Raw genomic sequence first — 23,653 nt, 5'->3', positions numbered from 1 at the left:
CAATGTAAGTCAATGGGGTCCACAACTTTCAAGCTCCAAAGAGGGCATAAAGACAGCATAAAAGTAATTAATGCGACTCGGGTGTTAAATTGAGAGAGACCAAAACTTTCCTCTTTCACTGTTAAGTGTTGGAATATTTGGACCCCATTGACTTACATTGTATGGACAAAAACACCTCATGCATCTTTCAAAATATTTTTTAAAAGAAAGCCATGAAAGTAAATGGTGAGAAAGTTGTCATTTTGGGATGAACCGTCCCTTTAAATTCAACACAATGGCCCTGATAACATGGCCCTTCTTGTTGAAAGCTGATATGTTAAGATGGTGACCTTAAAAACTCTCCAGTTCCTGGCAATGTCTCCAATGAGCTCATCTCCAGACTTCACTGGAGATATGCTAATGAATGCATGAAACAAATTTGTGCAGCACAGCTGGCATGGAGAAAGTAGGGTTACGTGGTTTTGTCTGGGTGCAAATGTGTAAAACTTCCATATGTGCCTGAAAATATCTGTGATTATATCATGCTAGTTTATTGTGTGCTTCACAAAACTCAGTGCTTGATTCCATAAAGGGGCAATAGTTACAGTGCAAAATGTGTCAACTAATGCAAATATTTGTTAGATAGTAAGATTCTTTTGTCAGTAACAAATTAATATCATGTTTATTTAATATAACCACTTCAGAAAAGGGTATGCCATTTCCTGTCCATTCCAATCACATTTGTCATTTCATAAGATCTCAAGTATTTTATAAACAAATTAAACTCCATTATGATTTGATCAGTCAATGTGAGCCCACTTTGAACATTTTTCAAAACAAATCTATTCCCCCAATTCATAAAAATTCAAATGTAAAAGTGATTTATAGGGGGCCTTTAGCCCCTGCAATAGTGGGGCTTTTTACCCCAAATACTATGATTTCAAATACAGTTACTGAAAATATTTTGATTGAATCACCTTGAACAAAACTGAAAGTGACAAATAAGTATTTTGTCTTGAAAATAAATGTGATAACTTCAGGGATTTTCTAAATTTGCAACATTTTAAAATTTATTAAATATTAGATCAAATTGCCTCAAAATCAAACTTTAGACATCACACCCAGTGATCTCCTGGATCAGGAAAAGCACTTTTTTCACATTTTGAAAAAATCAAAGCAGCTTCACTCAGCGTTGGACTATAGGAGAGATGGGCGGTCACAACGACTTATACCCCTTAAAAATGAGACTCTTATTTTTACATTACATGTGTGCCAGAGTACTTCAGAGAAGGAACATGAAAATACACTATACAATATAAGGAACATGCGCTGCTGCATTAAGTACACCTGACTCAAAATATCACATTACTCAGTACCAACCTGTCAGCAATGGAGAACAATTCTCGCAAAAATGAAACAACAAAATAAGGATGAAGTCACAAACTCTTGGGGAAGTGTTTCCTTGGATGCCTATGAAGGGTCGTCGGTGTTTTCCAACTATTCCAACTCGTCCGAGTTAAATGGCACAGGATCCGCTCCTCTCCACCTGTATCGTGCTGTCCCACTCGGCTTGGCTTTGGGAACTTTCATAATCTTTGCGGTGGCTGGAAACATCTTAGTGATACTGTCAGTGGTGTGCAACAAGCACCTGAGAACTCCAACGAATTATTTTATCGTTAATCTCGCCATCGCCGACCTTCTCCTTGGCACCACCGTGTTACCTGTATCGGCCACCTTGGAGATACTGGGTTACTGGGTCTTCGGGAGGATTTTCTGTGATGTTTGGGCAGCTGTTGATGTGTTGTGTTGCACCGCATCCATTATGAGTTTGTGCGTAATCTCCGTTGACCGCTATGTCGGAGTGAGCCATCCTTTACAATACCCCAACATCGTGACGGGGCGCAGAGCTCTGCTCGCCATGCTCGGGATTTGGGTCCTGTCTCTGGTCATCTCCATTGGACCCCTGCTGGGATGGAAGCAGCCTCCGTCACCGGACCATACGGTGTGCGTAATAACCGAGGAACCCTTTTACGCACTGTTCTCATCACTCGGTTCCTTCTATATTCCTTTAGTTGTCATTCTAATCATGTACTTTCGTGTTTATGTAGTGGCCAAACGGACAACTAGAAATTTGGAAGCCGGTGTGAAGACGGAGTCGATGAATTCAGGTGAAATAACGTTAAGGATTCACAGGGGTTCGCAGGTGCAGGAGGACACTGGGTGCGCAGCCAAAGGCCGCGCTCATCAGGCGAGGAATTCTCTAGCAGTCAAACTTCTGAAGTTTTCACGGGAAAAGAAAGCAGCTAAGACCTTGGGGGTTGTGGTTGGCATGTTTACGCTGTGCTGGTTACCATTCTTCCTCACTTTACCAATAGGTGGGTGTTTCTTAAGCTCTATGGCATGCTATAAATACAACTACGTCAGTGACGTGACGCTTTTTTGTCCGAATGACCGGATCTATTAAGTTATTCAAAACTACATTAAATTCACATTTACTATTATGAGCATGCTTAAATTTCTGACTTTAAAGTAAAAATAAATAAATAAATAAATAAATAAAATAATAAATAAACATAACAAGCTAATAGCATATACAGTGTATAAAGGAAAAAGGTATACCATTATTTTTTTCTCTTTACAATAAAGTTCCATTCCTTAATGCATTTTGGTACCATGAACAAACAATATATTTTTGACAGCATTTATTAATCTTTGTTAATGTTGAATGTTTGATTAATGAAAATTGTTCATTGTTAGTTCATCGTGCATTAACTACTGTTAACAAATACAACTTTTGATTTTAAAACTGTATTATTTTATGTTGAGTTTAACATTAAGCCAGATTAATAAATGCTGTAAAAGTAGGCCTATTGTTCATAGTTAGTTCATGTTAACTAATGTAGTTAACTAATGTTAACAAATGGATCCTTATTGTAAAGTGTTATCAGTTAATCTTTTATTATTGTTTCTTAAAAAATAATCAGTGAAACGGTTTTGTTTTAAAATATGATTATTATTGCATTAAAATACAGGAGCCCATTTAGACCTTCATGATCGTGTATTAAGTTTTTAAGCAGATATTTGACATTTTTATAAAAAGGCACATTTTGTTCAGGTCAAATGGTGCAACCCTTAGATGACATTCTCTTGTTATTCATGACTCAAAAATTTGTGCTACTTGGAAAATATATTGTTCATATCTGTATATATGATATACTGTACATTGAAAACCTTATTTGTCAATGACCCACATTCTGTTAGAAGCAGTGATAATAATAAATGGTAGTAAAAGTAGTTATATTAATGACATTTTTCTACATTCTGTATTGATTTGTTAATTCTTAAAGATATTCTGCCCTGTATCCTATTTGGCCTGATGCCTAATACATTGCTTATGTCAATATTTGTATTCATTTAATTACTTCAGATCAGTGAAAGGTTAGCACACAGTAATTAAGACAAAATCCTCACGAGGAACAATTGTTATTATTGTTTAATTTAATGAATTATTATGGTTATTATTAATAAATATAGTTATTAATTACAGTTATATTTAATTATAATTAAACATGATTCTGTGTTTAGACTTAGTGACTTAAACATTTGTCAAGGTAAGTAGAAAACTATTTACTCCTATGAGTGCTACTTTAAATAGCACTGGGAAAAGTAGAAGTGTCATAATCCATTTTGTGTTATGAACACCCTTTAGTTGTTCAAAAAAGTCACTGGCATTTATAATAGGTTATGGGAGAAACCATATACAAGTGATTTGTCCCAAGAGGATTTTGCTACTGGAAGTTTGTGGCGAGTGGGAAGACCGCAGAGTAGTGGTTAAGACCGAATAAATCTTTTTTCACTTTATTTCCTCCTTCCTCTCAAGGGGCCCCCCAGTGTGGGGTCCACTGCATCTGTTGCTTGGCTGCCACAGCCGGGAGTATGAGAACTAGGCCCTGCCTGGACCAAAGCCATTCAGACACAAAGGCAGGTTATTATTAATGAATAAATATTGTAGTCATTCCTATCCCAGACAGGGTTTTCTCAGCAGGGTAGGGTGCTTGGAAGTTTAGCTGGCCTGCTTCTTAATTAGGCAACTGCAAATTTCTGTGAATAAAAGAAAACAGAAACTTCTTTTGAAACAGGCATGTTTACAGTTAGTGCTTAAAGCAGTAAATGCACATGAATTTCCTCACTCCATGTTAAAGTTCCAATTAACAAGTTTATTTGTAAACAATGTGAGTGTGTTTTTATATAAAAATTCAAGAGTCGAAAATACTGTAAGACCAGGATGACAAGGTGTTTGATGTAGTGTAGTGTGTGGAAAGAACAGTAATGAGTGTGTTAAATTAATTGAAAAGAGGAGAGGTTTGTTGTCATGGTAATAATAAATGTACAGAACTATAATTACTTTGAATAAATGCATTTGATAAAAATTCACTATTTTTCTTAGAAGCTATTTTACCAAAACCACGTTTTGTATAGTAAAGGTCCAGTTCACCGAAAAATGAAAATGCTGTCACAATTTACTCACCCTCATGTTGTCGGTGCCATCTTGTATTCAGTTAAAGAAAGAAAGTCACATGGATTTGGGACATCATGAGGATGAGTCAATGATGACAGAATTTTAATTTTCGAGTTAACTATCCCATTAAGCATATATTCGGTTTGTGATAAATATTCTAAAAATGGATAAAAGGTTGAGTATCAAGTAGTGTTATAAAAATCTGCTATCATCAAGACCACAGTTCCAGTACATCAAAATAATAGGCAGGTACTATTTACACCAAGTGTGGATAGTCACTCCGGTGCAATTATAGTTTATGCACTGCAACGAGTCATGAATTGTTGGAGGAAAATGGACACATTAAACAAATATGCTAACAATACATATGTGTCTTGATACGTAAATCTTTGATAGGTTTCCAAATTTTTCAGACTAGACAATGGAGTTTTGACGGAGCCACTTTGACCTTAGACCAGTGGGAAAAACAGGATGCAAGGATGTGGACAGTATACCTAAACTGTGTGCTTCCTCTTGGAATCCTAATGTTCTAGACCAGTTCAATACTAGATGATAAGTGAGGCAATCAGAATAAAGGAACTAGACTCTGCAAAAAAGAACAGAATTAGGCACTTGATTATTTACTGTTTTCACAAGTAAGCTGCCTTGGTGTTGGATCAGTTAAGGCCCATTTAGGTTTAGGTTAAGGTTCATGTCTGCTTTTAGAATGTTGTAGCATTCTAATAGATATTTGTCACTTATTTAGTCCCTGGGCCAAGTCTCTTGATTCTCATTGTACTTTTAAATGTGGTGACTCAATGTATTACGGCTGCTGCATTGAGGTGCCCCCGGTTTACACACCAGGGATCCCAGTCTAAACCAATCAACAGGCACAGACCCAGTGCTCTACCATTGAGATTTAATGAATGAAAGGGATAAATAACAAAGAAAGCACTTTTCTTCACATCCTGCCCAATATTAGATTTGTGAGAAACAAAATAAGCATTTTAATGCTGTTGAAGCATTATAACTGGTTCAAAATATCCCTACTGAAAAGACCAGCTTTGCTGGTCACCAGATTATGTTGTGTTTTGGGTGCTGGTCCCCCAGCATGGGATGTTGGTGCATATGCCCTCCAGAGGCCATATGTATAAAGCCTCTTAGGGGGCTTTCACACTGGGCAAATTTGCTGCGGTCCGATTCCGAGTGCGATTGTTCCCGGTGCCCCCCGCAGCTTTGGTCTGGTTTCACACTCACTTAATTCTATCGAACCCCGGTCCATTTGCGTTCATCTTACCTCATCACAAACATGCATGGAGAACACAACGCGACTCATCATACTTTTTTTTTTTTTTTTTGTTATTTTGGTGCCATTATGCACAGCAGAGTGAACGACAACTGCGTATATGTGCGCTTCATGGCGTAACTCATCAGATGTCCAGGGGAAGGCGGCTTGCTGCTGCTCGCAAACTGCGTTTTTTTGAGGAGACAGCTGATTGCAAGGAATTCATCTTTGTTTACACTGCACGCTTACGCTCGTGTCCAAGGTAAAGTTATCGCCACTGTCATCTCCTATTATACCCTATATTTATAACCTATAATAGTATTTATATATAGTATTTATAAGGTGTATAGATAGATAGATGTTGTCATCGGCTAAAACGCATGCGCAGGTTACTTTACTTCCTGAACACGTGCACACCTGAGTCTGAGTTGCTTTCACATTCACGCGAATCGCGCTACAGTTTCATTGCAACTGAACTCAGACCATCTCCTACAGGTAGTCTCGGGTTCGGTACCACAGTGTGCTCCCCGGTCCGCATGACAGCTTTCACATTACCAATTTTTCATGCGAACCGTGCTGTGTTTCGAACTAAACTGCCAGTGTGAAAGCACCCTTAAAGTAAAAATGTTATTCTTAGACTTAAGAATAAGTGTGATTCATAAACATTCATAAGTGTTAAGACTTTGTCTCAGCTCCTAAATTGTTTAAGAGTGCTAGAGAGGTCTCCTAACCTAATTAGGAGAAACACGATGACTGTGTTCCGCAGAGACAACACACTCTACAACAAAGACTTAATGTGTTGGACTTGTGATCGTGGAATTCTGGCAAATGTGTCTCGTAGTTAAGCTAAATGAAATCCATCAATATATAGTATTTTTAATAGCAGCACATTTTTTCATTTAATCAATATATTGAAACTCACTGTTGTGAATTAAGCATTTGAACAATTTGATGGGCTACATGCCTAAGCTTTCAGAGGGCTGCAACAACTAATTGATAAAATCTAAATATCACTAAATTGATAAAAATCAATGATGAAAATAATCAACAATGAATTCGGTTATGATCAGTTGAATATCTTTGCACTAGCACTGCAACCTCTGTCAGTGACGCCACTTTACAGTAGTGAAAAAGTGTTTCAATGTGGAAAAAAAACAAACAAACAAACAAAAAAAAAAACATTTGAAAAATGGTACAGAGCTGCATCTGAAAAGAGCCCAACCCAAGCACTATATAAAATGTTTAATAAGCTCATAGTTTTGTGAGGGGTGTCAGGTGCTTTAACAGATTCCTTCTGTCATTTAATGTGCTTGAGAGGCAGGGGCAGACTGGGAAGAGAAATCCGCCCGGGATTTTACATACGCGGTTGCCCATTTCAGCCGGCCCTTCGGGAAAAGTCCTGGTTCTCCCGATGGCCAGTCCGCCCTGTTGAGAGGTGTTTCAGCCCAGCTCATAACTTACATATTACTGAGCTATTCTTATTTGTAAATATTATAAACTCAAAGACATGCAAGTTTCAATTCCCATTTTGCAAAACAAGCAAGCAAGCCATTATAACTTCAAATAGGCAAAAAAAAAAAAAAAAAAAAAAAAATATATATATATATATATATATATATATATAAATAATAAAAAAAAAACCTAAATAAAATAAAAATAGGCTTACTTCATGGAGTGAAGTAACCAGAGTGCCACAATGACATACTGTTGATATGTTGAACGTAAAATTATCACTAAACTGAACTGTGTTAAACTGAAATCTTATATGTAACTATAATAGGAGTATAACAGTTTGGTTTAGTATCATTTCATTTCATGATTTTAATTGTCCTTCCATTTATATTTATTTATATTTCTTTTAATTATTTTTATATTGCAAGATTTTGCATTTACATTTTTGTAGCCTTCAATTTGCATTACATTTTGGTTTCTCATCTGATTAATAAAAATAATAATAATAATATCAACAGAAAATAACCTATTATCAAAATATTGTTTTAATATGTGTTGGGACATTTTACCCTTGCAGGTTCACTATTGGCTGATTCAGTGTTTGAGGGCGGCCATTTTGAGCATACATCACTGTAGTCCTTATTTCACAACACAAGTGTCACCTCACTCAGCAACTAAGAATCAGTCTTAGACTTTGCTGAAAGTTGCTTTGAGCATCTTTATAAAACGCTCTTAATCTTACACAAGTCCTATTCTTTGCTAAGAATTTGTTGACACTTAAATCAAAGCTACAGACTATTTTTAGGAGCATTTCTGAGAAGTTTTATGCATACAGCCCCAGGTCTTTAAACTATAGCTTATCCAGCTTCATCAGAAAGACCATGCTGGTTAACCAGCTTCACCAGCTAGGTTTTGTTGATGAAAACCATGGCTATGCCTGTCCACCAGCTACTGTAGATGATTACCAAACCAGCACTAACCAGCCTAGACCAACATGGAAATTGCTTGCTGGTTAAGCTGGTCTTTTTAGCAGGCTCATTCAGTGCACTGCACAGAAGGCCTTAATTTGGCTTGTGGCATTAGTGAAGATGCTACTGAGTGGCTCCCTCTTTCTTAGTCTACATGAACTCACCACAAACTCTATGAGTTCTTTGTAATGAAAAGGATGTATTAATAGGGAGCATCCTTTTCATTACAAAGAGCTCATAGAGTTTGTGGTGATATTTATATATACTGTATATATACACTGGTGGCCAAAAGTTCAGAATAATGTACAGATTTTGCTGTTTCGGAAGGAAATTGGTACTTTAATTCACCAAAGTGGCATTCAACTGATCACAAAGTATAGTCAGGACATTACTGATGTAAAAAAACCTGCACTATTTGAATAAATGTAATTTTTGATCAAATCTAGACAGGCCCCATTTCCAGCAGCCATCACTCCAACACCTTATCTTTGAGTAATCATGATAAATTGCTAATTTGGTACTAGAAAATCGCTTTCTCTAAAAACTCATCAGTCAATCATTTTTTTGAGGAATGAAGGCTATACAATGCTTGAAACTGCCAAAAAACTGAAGATTTCATATAAACGTGTACACTACAGTCTTCAAAGACAAAGGACAACTGGCTCTAACAAGGACAGAAAGAGATGTGGAAGGCCAGATGTACAATTAAACAAGAGGATAAGTACATCAGAGTCTCTAGTTTGAGAAATAGATGCCTCACATGTCCTCAGCTGACAGTTTCATTGAATTCTACCTGCCCAATACCAGTTTCATATACAACAGTAAAGAGAAGACTCAGGGGTGCAGGCCTTATGGGAAGAATTGCAAAGAAAACCCCTCTTCAAAACAGCAAAAGAAAAAGAAAAGGTTAGAGTGGGCAAAGAAACACAGACATTTGACAACAGATAATTGGAAAAGAGTATTTTGGATCTTAACCCCATTGAGCTTTTGTGGGATCAGCTAGACAGCTAGGTGCGCGAGAAATGCCCGACAAGATAAGACAGCCACATCTATGGCAAGTGCTACAGGAAGCGTGGGGTGAAATGCCACCTGAGACAATCTGGACAAACTGACAGCTGGAATACCAAGGATCGGCAAAGCTGTCATTGCTGCACATGGAGGATTTTTGATGAGAACTCTTTGAAGTAGTTTAAGAAGTTCTGAAAAAAAATTTCAAATTGTAATAGTACTTTTTCACGTTATTAATGTCCTGACTATACATTGTGATCAGTTGAATGCCACTTTGGTGAATAAAAGTACCAGTTTCTTTCCATAAGAGCAAAATCTGTACATTATTCCAAACTTTTGGTCGCCAGTGTATATTTATATAAACTCACACAGTGTATTAAGTTTGAGCTTAATAATGTTCTATATAACCCTTAAATATTATTATAAATTTTATTAACCAGTGTCTAATGGTTGATTTGCATCCATTGGAATGGATTGATTCCAATCAAACTGTAAACACACAACTTTGACTGCACTATTTCCAAAGTCCATTAAGTAATTGTGAATTAAAGTGAATGAATGCTTTTATATACACCAATCAGCCACAATATTAAAACCACCTGCCTAATAGTGTGTAGGTCCCCCCTTGTGCCGCCAACCCGCATCTCAGAATAGCTTTTTTCTTCTCACCACAATTGTACAGAGCGGTTATCTGAGTTACCGTAGACTTTGTCAGTTTGAACCAGTCTGGCCATTCTCTGCTGGCCTCTCATCAACAAGGCATTTCCGTCCACAGAACTGCCCCTTACTGGATGTTTTTTGTTTTTGGAACCATTCAGAGTAAACTCTAGAGACTGTTGTGCGTGAAAATCCCAGGAGATCAGCAGTTACAGAAATACGCAAACTAGCCCGTCTGGCACCAACAATCATCCATGTGATTATCTAATCAGCCAATTGTGTGGCAGCAGTGCAGTGCATAAAATCATGCAGATACGGGTCAGGAGCTTCAGTTAATGTTCACATCAACCATCAGAATGGGGAAAAATGTGATCTCAGTGATTTGGACTGTGGCATGTTTGTTGGTGCCAGATGGGCTGGTTTGAGTATTTCTGTATCTGCTGATCTCCTGGGATTTTCACGCATAACAGTCTCTAGAATTTACTCCAAATGGTGCCAAAAACAAAAAAACATCCAGTAAGGGGCAGTTCTGTGGATGAAAATGCCTTGTTGATGAGAGAGGTCAACAGAGAATGGCCAGACTGGTTCGAACTGACAAAGTCTACGGAAAATCAGATAACCGCCCTTGTAGTGAGAAGAATATTATCTCAGAATGCCATTCTGAGATGCAGGTTGGCGCTGTTTTGGCAGCATGAGGGGGACCTACACAATATTAGGCAGGTGGTTTTAATGTTGTGGCTGATCGGTGTAATTAAATAGTATCATTGTATACCAATATTTGTTTTTCCAAAGCTCAGGAATAGTTATTAAATTACAGCAGAACATTTCCTAAGCAGGCATTGCTACCACCTGCTGGATGTTAAAGGAATTAATAGACAATTCTGACAAAAGGTGCAAAAACAAAAAATCACAAATGTTTTCTCATCACAATAAATGTAGTGGCTGATACTTTTCTTGCCTTTCTGTGTAATTTTCAAATTCTGGGGGAAAACACACACACACACACACACACACACACACACACACACACACACACACACACACACACACAACAGATTCTGGGGGAGGGATACAATGCAAATCCTACACAAAATGTCTTCTTGATAATCTGAATAACTGTATTAAGATTCAGGTCATAATCCATTCCATGACAGTAAGGTAGTGTCTGATATTAAATCTCACTGGTGCTGTACTGTCTCTTTGCAGTCTCCTTTGATGTCAGCATGCGGCCCCCTGACATTGTCTTCAAAATCATCTTCTGGCTTGGTTACTTCAACAGCTGCCTGAACCCCATCATCTATCCATGCTACAGCCGGGAGTTCAAGCAAGCTTTCAGCCGCATTCTGAGATGCAGATGTCACCGCAGAAGATGGCCTGGTTGGAGATCATACAACTACCAGGGCTCGCAAATCAACTCTTTCTACTCACGTCAAGATTCAAAGGACTCCATGAACTATGGCAGTTATCTGAATGGTAGCCAGCGAACCCTGTCTTCTGCCAGCCCCAGCCCCAGTTACCACACCAAAGGCCTGTCACATTTCCAGGAAGACGGACCTAGACATTGCTGGAGCAGGATACCTACCGTTTTTTCGGAGAGTATTTTGGATCATCATCTTGAACCTGTGGAGGAAGTCCCTACCCAGTGTAATGAAAATCCAGGCCAACATGGTCTCAGAGATTGCCCTCAAGAGCAAGAAAAAAGTAAAGATGTGGAACCTGAGGGAAATATGTGATATTTTTCCCTACACTGTGGAATGTCACTCATCCTTATCATGCCTTCTTTGTAAAATTGCAGCTACTGACTCATGAGAATTTATTATTCAGAATTAGGAATTAAGCCACAGCTTGAAACCAGACTTTTATTTTTTTCAATAAGTGGTCCAAAGCAGTCTGAAATTAACCAGGGCTCATGGCAAAAATGCCACAGTGACAAAAATCCTGTTTTTTCGTTGATGAATTCATTTGAGATATTTGACATAAATGGACAGCACACTGTTTTATACAGCTGGAAAAAAAATATGCTCTAATATAGGTAGAAACTATTTTAATAAGTTAATTTCTGACTGAGCTTACTTTTATTAATTTGAAAACTCATAAATGATTCACATATTTCAAACTCTCTAAGGTCAATCTGATAAGCCTGTCGCTAATGTGCAGCACAGTGGGAGTACTCTGTTATTCTTCAAGCCAAGAAACAAAGGCAACATAAGAGCAACTTTTTCATTAATTTCCCCATCTAAATACCCCATTACTGATTTTCAGTTTGTACCAGTCATTCCGAAAGGTGAAGCACACAGTAAACTTTAACATTACTACAGAATTTATCAGGCCTTGCTTTACTAATGGCAAAATAATCCAGATTTCTTGGTTGCACTGAGAGAAAACAAAATTAATTGGCGTAGGGATACTGAGAAGTTTAGCATAAAAAGGTAGTAGACTACTCTCTGTTAGGATGAGAAAACAATTGGCACATCTCTGGAATCTCAGAGAGTATTATTTATTTCATCAACAGATGCACATTCAATTGCTTTTCATTTGGTATAGACAATGCACTTTATTTACAGTCAGTTTTCTTATTTTAATAAGAATCCATGTTCCAAAGTGGGGTGTCTCTCTTTTTTTATTATTATTATTATTATTATTGAGAAATGTAGAACAAGACTGCAAAAATACACATTTATATAACAGCCTTTCAACAGTAAACAATCAACCGTTAACATTCTCAAACTGCAATACAAGTATGCTAAATTGTGTAATTACAAATTTCATGATCAATTTATTGCAATGTCCAAATCACTCAAACACTAGATCCAAAGCAAAAAAAGAACAGACTGCATAAAAAATAAATAACACTTATTTTGCTACTGTAACTGAAAATAAAAAGGCAAACAGAATATAAAACAAAAACATCCATACATTGAATTGAAACTATATTCTTTCCTCATCCCCACCAGCAAAAGATCCCTTAATAGTATATCAACATTTAAAAAAAGAACAAGGCTCTGTATTTATACACTGTACAAATTTGTAAACACAATATTCCTCTGATTAAGCTTTACCCCTCCATCACCAAACGGGAAGGCTTTTTATTTCCTTGTTTTTTCCCCATGTGGTGTCCTGTGAAATGGTTGGATCACAGGACAGTTTCAAAAGATTCAGACATTGTTGTAGTATCTGCAACAAAATAATATTAATCACATTAACAAACTAACAGTTAACAAAAACAATGGCATTTAACATTTAAACAGAAAAAGTGACCCACTGTGCTTTAGAGGGCTCCTTAAACAACAAACTTATTCTTGGTGGTGGAAACACTTTTGGTGGCTGTGTCCGCATGTGACTGGTATCCAATGATGACCTTTTGTGGCACACCTAATCTTTCCTTGTACACATGCCTGCGAATAAAAGGATAAAAAAAAAATAAAAAAAGATAATTTTTCAATAATGTATGGCACTGCTAAGTTCAGAATTGTGGATTTTATTTGATTAATTATATAACACTTCTATAAAATATATTTATGAGAAATTAAGACCTAGACTTCTGTATGTTGTTCATGTTGGTATCATTTCTCAAAAAGATTGGTTATACCCGATGTGTACAACAGCATCTTTGTTCTCATAGTCTGTCGTCCATATCGCTATTTTGTCTCCCTTTGTTCGCACATTGATGACAGCACCACACACATCATCGCTATGGTCATCGAATGCTTCTCCCACAAGGCACAAAAGCTGATAAACAAATCCAGAAACAAGGGAGAACATTTAAGCCTTTAGGATCCACAAATACACTGTATCAATTCAAACAGACCGGAGAGTGTGGACTCACTGTCTCCAACCAGAAGCGGTCCAGGTCGGCTCTGCGTTGCTGTTTGGAAAGGGTGATTAGCCAGCGGCCACCCTGCTTATTTCTCTCATCCTCCCACATGGGCTCAATGCCGTCCTGCTCCAAAAACAGCAAACAGATCAGTGTAACATGACAAACAACCCCCAACCATATATGTCCTGGAGCGCACACTGCTTATATAGAGTATTTATGTTTAAATTAAAACACAGCAGAATCCAGATTGAAAATAATTAACTATGTGTAAAGGTGCTTAAATTGTATTCTGCCTTACCTTGAAGAGGGAGTAGTCACATCCTGACATTAAGTTACTTGATAATTGAATGTGATTGTAAAGCCTGGGAACAGAAGATCAAGACCTGTTTAGTGCCTTTGTGTTGCACACTTGTATGCCACCAACTGACAATACGTTTATTTCATAAAGGGGTTTGTGATTTACAGACATGCTGTGTGCGAGGCGAGTAGGGGTTGCACGACTACTGATTTATAATAGTTGAGCCCTTTAGTTGAGTCAAATCTGACTAGTCAAGACGTCATTCCATACCCAAACCACCGCACACCCTACACCCATGCAGAAATTCTACTCCACTACATGTACAATCCTACAGTACACATTAGATAGATCTATGTTCGCTACAATGTAATGGGTTTTTAGCTAATTATATGTATTTACGAAAGTATCAACGTAGCTATATGTCATCAGGCATTAGATAGACAGATAGACTGTGCCTGGGGTCCTACAGGTTGCCATGGAAAGTGCGTAGTAGCTTGACGCCTGAGAGGAAAATAATGACAAACTGTCTGAACATTGTTTTTTATGTGGTTGGATCGGATTAAATAAACAAACCATAATGTATTCTCCTCTGAAACACCTTTTTATTAGATGTGTGCCACAACAGGCAGGCATACATGAGTCTGAGTAAACTCTAGAGAATGTTGTGTGTGAAAATCCCAGGTGATCAGCAGTTACAGAAATACTCAAACCAGCCCGTCAGGCACCAACAATCATGCCACGGTCGAAATCATTGAGATCACATTTGTTCCCCATTCTGAAGGTTGATGTGAACATTAACTGAAGCTGACCCGTATCTGCATGATTTTATGCATTGCACTGCTGCCACACAATTGGCTGATTAGATAATCACATGAATATGTAGGTGTACAGGTGTTCCTAACAAAGTGCTTAGTGAGTGTATGTTAACCTGTAACGTAGCTAAGTTAAAGTGTCTGAACATATTTAGCTTAGCCTGGACTACCTGTAGCTGCAGTCGGTTATGGAGGACGAGGACTGCTGTTATTAAAAATAAATAAATGTATAAATATATTTGCAAATAAATTTAAAAAATGAAAAAAAGTGTACATAAAATACATAAATGAACTGGCACCTCCGGCTCCCCTTTCTCTCGCTCCCCCACTGATCAGCGGATTCAGCGTCAACCGTGCACCATGGCCCGGCCACGCTCTCCTCCTCGTCACACTCCTCCCCTGCCTGATTCAGTCCAGGGCGCTACCAGTCTGATTAACTCAGTCCCCCCCCATCTTTGGAGGGGAGACGCTGCTCTTCCGGCCGTTCTGTCAGCTGGTGGTCCACCCTGACTCCTGTGAACCTGGGGGAGAGACGAGGGGAGGCGTGGGGAGAGGGAAAGGATGAGCGGAGACACACAGAAAGAGGGAGGAGAACTTGCTCGCCAGCTCCCGGATGTGCTGTTGCCCAGACCTCAACCGCTCCTCTGGCGGACACCAGCTCGCTCCTCCCCCGGCAGATGGCAGCGAGTCCTCCGGCCCCTGGTGGACGGAACCGCTCCTCCCCTTCTTCGGTGGACGGCAGCGGTTCCTCTGGCTCTCGGCGGCCGGCAGCGACCCCTCCATCCCCAGGCAGATGGCTGCTCCCCTGGCGGATGGCAGCTCCGAGGTCTCCGCGACAGCGCATCCCTCCTCCCTCCCGGGTTTCGGCACCACTGTAACAGTATAAGGATGGGCAAGGAGACGGCGGGTACCGACAGAAAAGTAAATGTAAGTTTAATGTCAAAACTCAAACTTAAAACAACATAAAACAAACACGTCCCTATCTCTTTCCATCTCGCTCTCCCGTTGATCAGCTGATTCAGCGCCGGCCGTGCACCATCACGGCCCGGCCACGCCCTCCTCCTCGTCACAAGGTCTTATCAAAATCTTATATCACTACTGTTTAACAAAATGTATATCTCTGAACAGACTCTTTTAACAGTTCCTGCAGAGATTTCTAAAATGCCCAGGAAATTTTGGCCGACAATCTGAACAAAAACTGCATCTCTAACAGATCTGATAACAAGCACTTTTTACACTGTCAAAAGCAGGGTGTGCACATGAAAGGATCCAGTATCATATTTAATGCAAACGCACAGATGTTGGCAATAGGATCTTGCCGAATAGGTATAGCGGCAGCTCGGCTAGCGTGGGTGAGTAACACACAGCTATTCATTTGGAATTATCACCGTCAGATCAACATGTTATTAACCTATGGTAAACAAACTACTCTCCTTCAGTCTACCCGCCCTCTCCCTCCACTCTACAGTAGGTGTCCACTGGCGTGGAAGAGAAAATCCGCTCAACGTCCATGCACAACACTACACAGCTGCTGCTTTGGGGATCGTCTGTAACATGTACAGCAAGTGTGTTTTGTCTACCGCATTGCTTTCCATATACTACACGGTCAATAAAATCATCATGTATATGCACAATAATGGGAAAGAATATCAACATATTTACATGAGAATGATAGGAATTAACATATCACGCTCTGTAAAGTTCAACAAGATGCGAAATGCGCCCGCCAAGGACACGCACCGTTAAGGGCATTTTACATGGCACGCAGTAACCGAGAGTCCAAATTCATTTTCGATTGAAGAGAGGCGATAGGAGGCAAAAAATTTAAATGCTTAAAATGCAATGCATATTTGTATTTGCCAATATTATTTTCCAATATACTGGATACTGCTTCTCGCTGCGTGTCCACAGGCGCTGAAGAAATCCGCTCAATGCCCAAATTACAACGCCCGAGAGCAGCCGCTTTGGGGCGTGTGTTTGTAATATGTAAAGTGAATGTTTATTGTCTATCATTGCTTTCAGTACACAAGCAAAAATATTATCTTAAATATGTGCGTTTACAGTTGTAAAGATGCCAGCGGACAAGTATTGTTAAAGATTTACGCTACGCGTCACAGTTGAGAGCTGAAGACCGGTCCGCGAGTAAACGCACCTGCTCTGCCTTCAACTCTGTCCATTAATCCAGGTAGCACACAACGCTGTTTCGCTCCACTTTTGAAGCATTTTCCGGATGATATTGTTTTGCAGAAAACAGCAGATAATAAGAGTTGAGCGAGAGAGAGTGAAAGTTGTCTAACACTTAAGTCGCACCAGTGTGACCTGTAATAAAATTTAGTCGCACTAACGGGAAAATTTGGAGCCCTGGAGTATGAGGGGTTATGTTAGTGTTTTACTGGATACTGTAGGCCTACTCTATGGAGAAGACAGGTGCATGTGTGAGATCTGTTTGAATGAAAGACGCTCTAGTAATCAGTATCCAGTATATTGGAAAAGAATATTGGCAAATACAAATACGCATTGTATTTTTAGCATTTCAATTGTTTTGCCTCCTATCGCTTCTCTCCAATCAAAAATGAATTGGGACTCTTGGGTACTGCGTGCCATATAAAATGCCCTTAACGGTGCGTGTCCTTGGCAGGCGTATTACGCATCTTGTTGAATATCAGCTGTGCGCAACTTTACAGCGCATTATACACTAATTCATGTCATTCCCGTGTAAATATTTTGATATTCTTTCCCATAATTGTGCGTATACATGATGATTTTATTGACCATGTAGTATACAGAAAGCAATGTGGTAGACAATACACACATACAGACGTGCCACAAAGCAGAAGCTGTGTAGAACTGTGCATGGGCATTGAGCGGATTTTCTCTTCCACGCCAGTGGAAACCTACTGTAGAGAGGAGGGAGAGGGCAGGTAGACCGAAGGAGAGTAGTTTGGTTACAATAGGTTAATAACATGTTGATCTGGCAGTGATAATTCCAAATGAATAGCCGTGTGTCACTCTCTCACTCTATGCCGAGCTGCCTAGTTCCGCTATACCTATTCAGCAAGCTACTATCGCCAACATCTGCACGTCTGCATTAAATATGATACTGGATCATTTCACATGCACACCCTGCTTTTGACTAGAGCTCGACCCATATGGGATTTTTGAGACTGATACTGATTTTAGAGGGGGAAAATTCACTGATTGCCGATATGGTGGCCGATATAGTTAATTTTAAACTGGAATGAAAACAGACCTTTTCTATGTGGATTTTGCACCGATATGACTTAGCAAAGGTACTCAGAAGGCTGCTTTATTAAACAAATATTTTTATCAAAGAATATTTGACATTATTATTATACATTTTCAACCAATTATAGAAATGAACACTGAGAAAATAAATAAAAATACAATAAATAGCTTAATAAACATCAGTACTGTATGTTCAGTATTAGTCAGTTGCTGACCATTTAAATAAAGAATACATTAAAATTATAGCTAAATAAAAATCAGTACTGTATGTATAATATCAGTCAATGGCTGACCATTTAAATAAAGAATAAATTCAAATAAAATAAAAGCTAAATAAACATCGGTACTGTTTAGTATTAATCAGTTGCTGACCATTTAAATAAAGAATACATAAAAATAAAATAGCTAAATAAACATCAGTACTGTTTCATATCAGTCAAATGCTGACTATTTTAATACTGCCAGTCAATTAGGGGCAGGTTGTAAAACAAGAAGCATTTACACCTGCCAAGTCAAGAGATAAACAGCACCAGCAGTGTTACACTGTATTGTGCTATACAAGTTCAGGGAAAACTTTCAACGGTGGAAAATCAGACTTTTAAATATTACATTTTATAAATGCAATGACTGGAATTGTTCAGTTGAAGGGGGTACCAAACTGCGAATCCTGAACAAAACAGTTTTGTGAATACATTTTTACACATTAGCTTCCACTCAGCTGACAAGGTATGAAAGTAGCTTCGTGGTTAGCTAGTTAGCTATAAGCTCGTTGTCACGGAGAGTAAAAGATGGACGTTGTTTATTTACTTTCCAGCATTGCGTCTCACCAACTAGGTAACAACGTAGCATTAAATCAACACTCAACAGACACAATCCACCACCGCACTGTTGTCTGCTGAGCTGCAAAAAGATGCTATGATGCTTACTGACTGCACTTACAAACTATAGCTGGCTAACAGCAAACAGATGTGATAAACATGAGTGACATGGTTGTCAGGGACAGGGTTAACGTTATATTAGTTAAATTGAAAAGGGAAAATGATGGGGTCATTGTTTATTAACTTTTCAGTATGTATTTCATAAAATAGTTAGCAACTTACTGTGAAGACACCACTTACATCCGCACTGTCTGCAGAACCACCGTCAGCTCAGCTCTGTAAACAATTAAGTAAGATCGCGCTCTGCTGGACAAACTACGTTATGACACCAATTCTAAATCACCCCAAGCATTGTTTTCTATATATGTTCTGAGTTTTCATATCTGCACATATCTGAAAACATATACGCCGATATATCTGTGAAAGGCTAATATCGATAAATTGGTCAGGCACTACTTTTGACAGTGTAAAAAGTGTACAGAGATATGCATTTTGTTAAAGAGTAGTGATATAAGACTTTGATGCAAGACCTCTAAATCATTCATTCAATACAGATACTCATTTCTCATTAAACCCTCTCAATTCTCAGCCAGGTACATTTTACAAAATCTTAATGCACACCCGCACACATCTTTGACTATGTTTCAATTGTATTTAATTTAGTCAACCACAAGATGTCACTGTGGCCTCCAAGCTCCACTCTGGAGCACTCTGAGTGCTATGCCTCATAAAGCACGCCCCCCCATTACCATACAGACAAAGAAATGTGGAAATAAAGAAATGTGGAAATATATAAATAGTGAAATAAAATAAATATGGAAATATATACATGAAGAAATAAATGTTGTAATAAATATGTTAAAAAAAAATAAATGTAGAAATAATTGAGGGAATAAATAAATGTGGAAATAAGTTAATACTATTATACATAAGGAAATAAAAAGTATAAATGCTTATGTATATCAGATTTTAAAATTTATATATTTATATGTACACTTTTTGCATTTTTTAAATTTATTTGCAAATATATTAATTTATTTTTAATAACGGCAGTCCTCGTCCTCCATAGTCGGTTCCCTGTCCTCTTGCAGTCACCTTTCGGTTGGTTTTGGGTGGACACGGGATCTAGCGTGGAGACGACAATGGGGATGCATTCCGTCATGTCAATGGACTCCAACCTGAAGTGCTTTACTAAACTGTAACCGAAACACATTCTTGAAGGAGTGAACAGCATCCAAGTCAAATGTCCCAACACACAAAGTTGACATTTGGGATGTATTCTGTCAGTTCATCAGACTGTCTCCAACCTGAAATGCTTTTCCAAACTTTTACCGAATTGGGTTCTTGAAGGAGCGAACTGCATCCAGTCAGCATAACACTAGTATTTTAGTTATCCCGTAGCATTTGTGTCATCATTATCAGAGTAGCATTGGCAATGTTCTAAACATTATCAGTGTTGCTACAATGCTAAGTGTATGTGCAATTAAGATACAGAGCATGCGTAAGATTGACGTTGATACGTTAATATGTCACGTTGTTAAGCAGACTGACACAGTAAACAAACACCAGCTCTGAAGTGCATTTTTTGTGTGCATTATTTAATGCGAGTCTGACAGAACATCACATCCTATATTTGAACCACTGTGCCTTTTCAGTGCAGAGCCACCAGGCTTAACACCCAGCGCATTTCCTACAGACGTGTTTTATAAATCACATGTTGAGTGACTAGTTGACTTTCGGCTGACAGTGTCGACTAAGTTAGTTGTAGTCGACTAGTCTGTGCAACCCCTAGCGGTGAGATACAGTCCTGTGTTTGTGAGTCAAGTTTTCTCTTGTAAATACTTACGCCCAGAAGTCTTCCACTGTGTCGAACTTTGAGATGAGTCGGAGATTAGCTTGCCATGTTTTGCTTTTGTCATTTTTAAAGAACCAAAGGGCCCATCTACAAAACAACAAAACTCAGATCACTCTGCCATAAATGTTGCTTTTAGAGATTCCCATTATAATTCAGGTAGCCATACAATGTGTGCCCTGGGTGACTACCTGTTCTGCAGAGGATGTTTGATGTAATCTTCAAGACTTACAATCTCTTGCCTATTTTCGTTGTTTGTTTCTTCTTCTGAACTCAGTGGATTTGTTAAAGTTTCCTGCAGGAAGAGAATTGAACAATGAATTAAAGTTGCATATTTTCAACCAAACAACGTTTAGCTACAAGATGATTAGTGCCATATAGGCTGAATAAGATTAAATGTGATGCATTTCAGATAAAATGCCAATTGTGTCAGAATAACTGTGAGCTTGATCCAGAAAGAATCTGTCATAAGTCGAGGTGCACCCAAAAAAATAAATAAAATAAAATTCAACTTTTTCCAAATCTATTATTAATGTTTAAAAAAGATAAACATTTAGACAGGTGTTCTTTTAACTAAATTTTTTGTAAAATCTGACACAGTGTAGGTCATGTCACTAACCTCTTCAGGATGAGAGATTGTTAGAATTTCGTAAAATCTTTATAAACAATCTAATTCCATTAGCTTAGTCTTTAATCCATAGAGTATATGTACTATTTGTGAGACATTACACAAATTGTGAGCAACATAAACGTTGTGTCCATACAGAGACTATAAACAAACAACATTCTGCATATGCAGTGTCACATCAGAAAACAATGAGTCAATAGAGACAGATCATGTTCAACTCTCAGACAAAACATAAAATATTCTCACACTTCTCATTTCCAGATGAAAAAAATTAATATTTAACATATTTTACTGTCGCTCAAAATAAGTGCCAGTCAATAGTAAAGACACATTACCTCGGCTGACTGTCTGCATTGAGTGATGTCACTTCATATCAATATATTTAATCATATATAGCCCGTATGTCAACCCTGAGCTAAATAAAGCACACATGCAACATTATTAACTGCCACTGATCTCAGTGAAAATAATCTCAACTATGATTGTAAGAGCACTTTTATTGACCCACCGGTTCAGCAGTCGCCATCTTCTAAAATGTGAACGGTCTTTCCCGTTTGTGAAAACATCATTCGATTGGCCGAACCCAGCCGAACACTTGAGTGAACGAGCAAACAGCGCCGGGACAGCGACCCCTAGGAGATACAGATAGAACTGGACTCCCACCATAAATTATCGTTAAATCTCCCAAATTCGTGCTTGAGAAAAGCCATTAATTAACATATACTGTATATTATTATTACTGTCAGTAGCTGAATTCGGGAAAATACACTTTTAAATCATAATTCTATTTTGATCTGACAAGAAATTATTTAAACTGAATTTAATTGTCAAAATGTTATGATTTTATATTGATTTTTATTGGTCCAATAATTCATAGGGATTTTAACCAAATATAATATGTACAAACAAGCAGGATTTATAACAGAATAGCAGCAGAGTTGCCAACTTTGGGTACTAGACTGGAGTGAGATATTGATGTCATGGCCAGGGCCACATTAATGAACAGGCAATTCATCGATCAAGTCCAGGGGCACCTTAATGTGTCCCTGGACATATAGTGCACGTACTTGATACTAGTAGGCCTTCTATGTTTAATTTCTATCACTAACACAAGACCTCATCCAACCCTACAAGGCAAATACTTTTTTTTTTTTTTTTTTTGGGCTCACTTACACCAATTTACAATTTCAAAACACTCCTACACTATGGCACAACCAGGGTTTTTTCTTGGGTTCAAAAATGGTCTTCAGTGGTGGCTGAGGTACCAAGATCACCCACAAGCTCAAAGTTGGTTGGTTACATTATTGCAATTAATTACTAATTAACAGAATTACTAAACTGCATTTCATGTTTACATTGGAAATCTGGAACTTTTTGAATCTTACAATTGTTTTACTTTACAATGCTATGGGAAATCAGATTAAATTAACTTAATTTAAATAAGACCTTATTTTTATAGGGTTAGTTATAATATTCTGATGGTATACCTAAAGTATGAGTGGGCCACTTTACTTTGCTGGGACTGTTTCCAGTATAAAAAATAAGAAAAATACAAAATAAAGTGTCATTTTGAAATATTTTCTTTTCATCAGGCTCTTAATAATTTATAGTAAGTCATATCTTGAAATATCTAAAGGTAAACAGGGCCAGTTTGTTAGAAAAAAATAAAAAAAAACTAGTATTTGTTGTGAAAAAAACTATTCACCTAAACACAAAGTACTTAATATAAAAATTAAGTTAAACGGATTCCTCCTAATAGATTTAATATGAACTATAACTTTTCTGTCACTGTCTTTCTACAGAATAAACATTTTAGTAAGGGTGATGATGTGCAGTTTAAAAAGCTTTATAATTTATGTTGATGCATGGAGTTGTCTTCTTTACCTTATCAGTGCTGTATATAATGTCGGTGCTGGTCTAGCAGTTTGAGAGGTTTTACTTCTTCCCCAGTGATTTAAATTAGATGATTTTCTGTAGAATTCATATTAAGTGCATTCACTTTGTTGCGTCCGCGCACCAAGATATCGAATGCATGTTGAGTTGTGCACTCTGCGCTACCCCAGAGCTTTGGTTATCCTGTCTCTGGGGCACGCTGATGTACCCTGCGGTGGTAAATTTGCTTCAGCAGGCCAAAAGTTAAAGTCTCGTGCTGATGGAAAAATTACTATGTTACTATGATTTATTTATTTTATATTGAAATATATTTTCTTGTTAATTGCCGTGAGATTTACTTGGGTAGAGTGAGACAGAACCTGAAAGCGTTTGTCTCATGCCA

General features: G+C 38.0%; 2 protein-coding genes across 5 annotated transcripts; one reads left to right on the top strand and one right to left on the bottom strand.

Annotated features, from left to right (window-relative positions):
* The first annotated feature begins 909 nt into the window (after positions 1–909).
* Positions 910–11,635, top strand: LOC127417639 (alpha-1A adrenergic receptor-like). The gene is made up of 2 exons (XM_051657702.1): positions 910–2,354; positions 11,054–11,635. The coding sequence occupies exons 1-2, from the start codon at positions 1,391–1,393 to the stop codon at positions 11,578–11,580; spliced, it is 1,491 nt and encodes a 496-aa protein (XP_051513662.1). The 5' UTR covers positions 910–1,390; the 3' UTR covers positions 11,581–11,635.
* Positions 11,636–12,157: 522 nt separating this feature from the next.
* LOC127417642 (eukaryotic translation initiation factor 4E-1A-like) lies at positions 12,158–21,983 on the bottom strand. Of its 4 annotated transcripts, XM_051657707.1 has the most exons (8): positions 21,887–21,983; positions 20,942–21,045; positions 20,745–20,840; positions 13,963–14,026; positions 13,674–13,787; positions 13,437–13,576; positions 13,110–13,242; positions 12,158–13,021 (listed from the first exon to the last, which is right to left on the bottom strand). In XM_051657707.1, exons 1-7 carry the CDS (start codon positions 21,902–21,904, stop codon positions 13,128–13,130), a joined length of 651 nt encoding a protein of 216 aa, XP_051513667.1. In that variant the 5' UTR covers positions 21,905–21,983; the 3' UTR covers positions 12,158–13,021; positions 13,110–13,127. The 4 variants fall into 4 exon arrangements, with proteins under 4 accessions (XP_051513667.1, XP_051513669.1, XP_051513668.1 ...); XM_051657709.1 differs by lacking the exon at positions 12,158–13,021 and having other exon boundaries at positions 13,381–13,576; XM_051657708.1 differs by lacking the exons at positions 12,158–13,021; positions 13,110–13,242; positions 13,437–13,576; positions 13,674–13,787; positions 13,963–14,026 and adding exons at positions 15,075–15,295; positions 15,406–15,646.
* Between the last annotated feature and the right edge of the window lie 1,670 nt (positions 21,984–23,653).

Source organism: Myxocyprinus asiaticus, chromosome 27, assembly GCF_019703515.2.
Source record: "Myxocyprinus asiaticus isolate MX2 ecotype Aquarium Trade chromosome 27, UBuf_Myxa_2, whole genome shotgun sequence".
In the NCBI taxonomy this organism is placed as follows: Eukaryota; Metazoa; Chordata; class Actinopteri; order Cypriniformes; family Catostomidae; genus Myxocyprinus; species Myxocyprinus asiaticus.
This window is presented reverse-complemented; position numbering and strand designations above follow the sequence as displayed.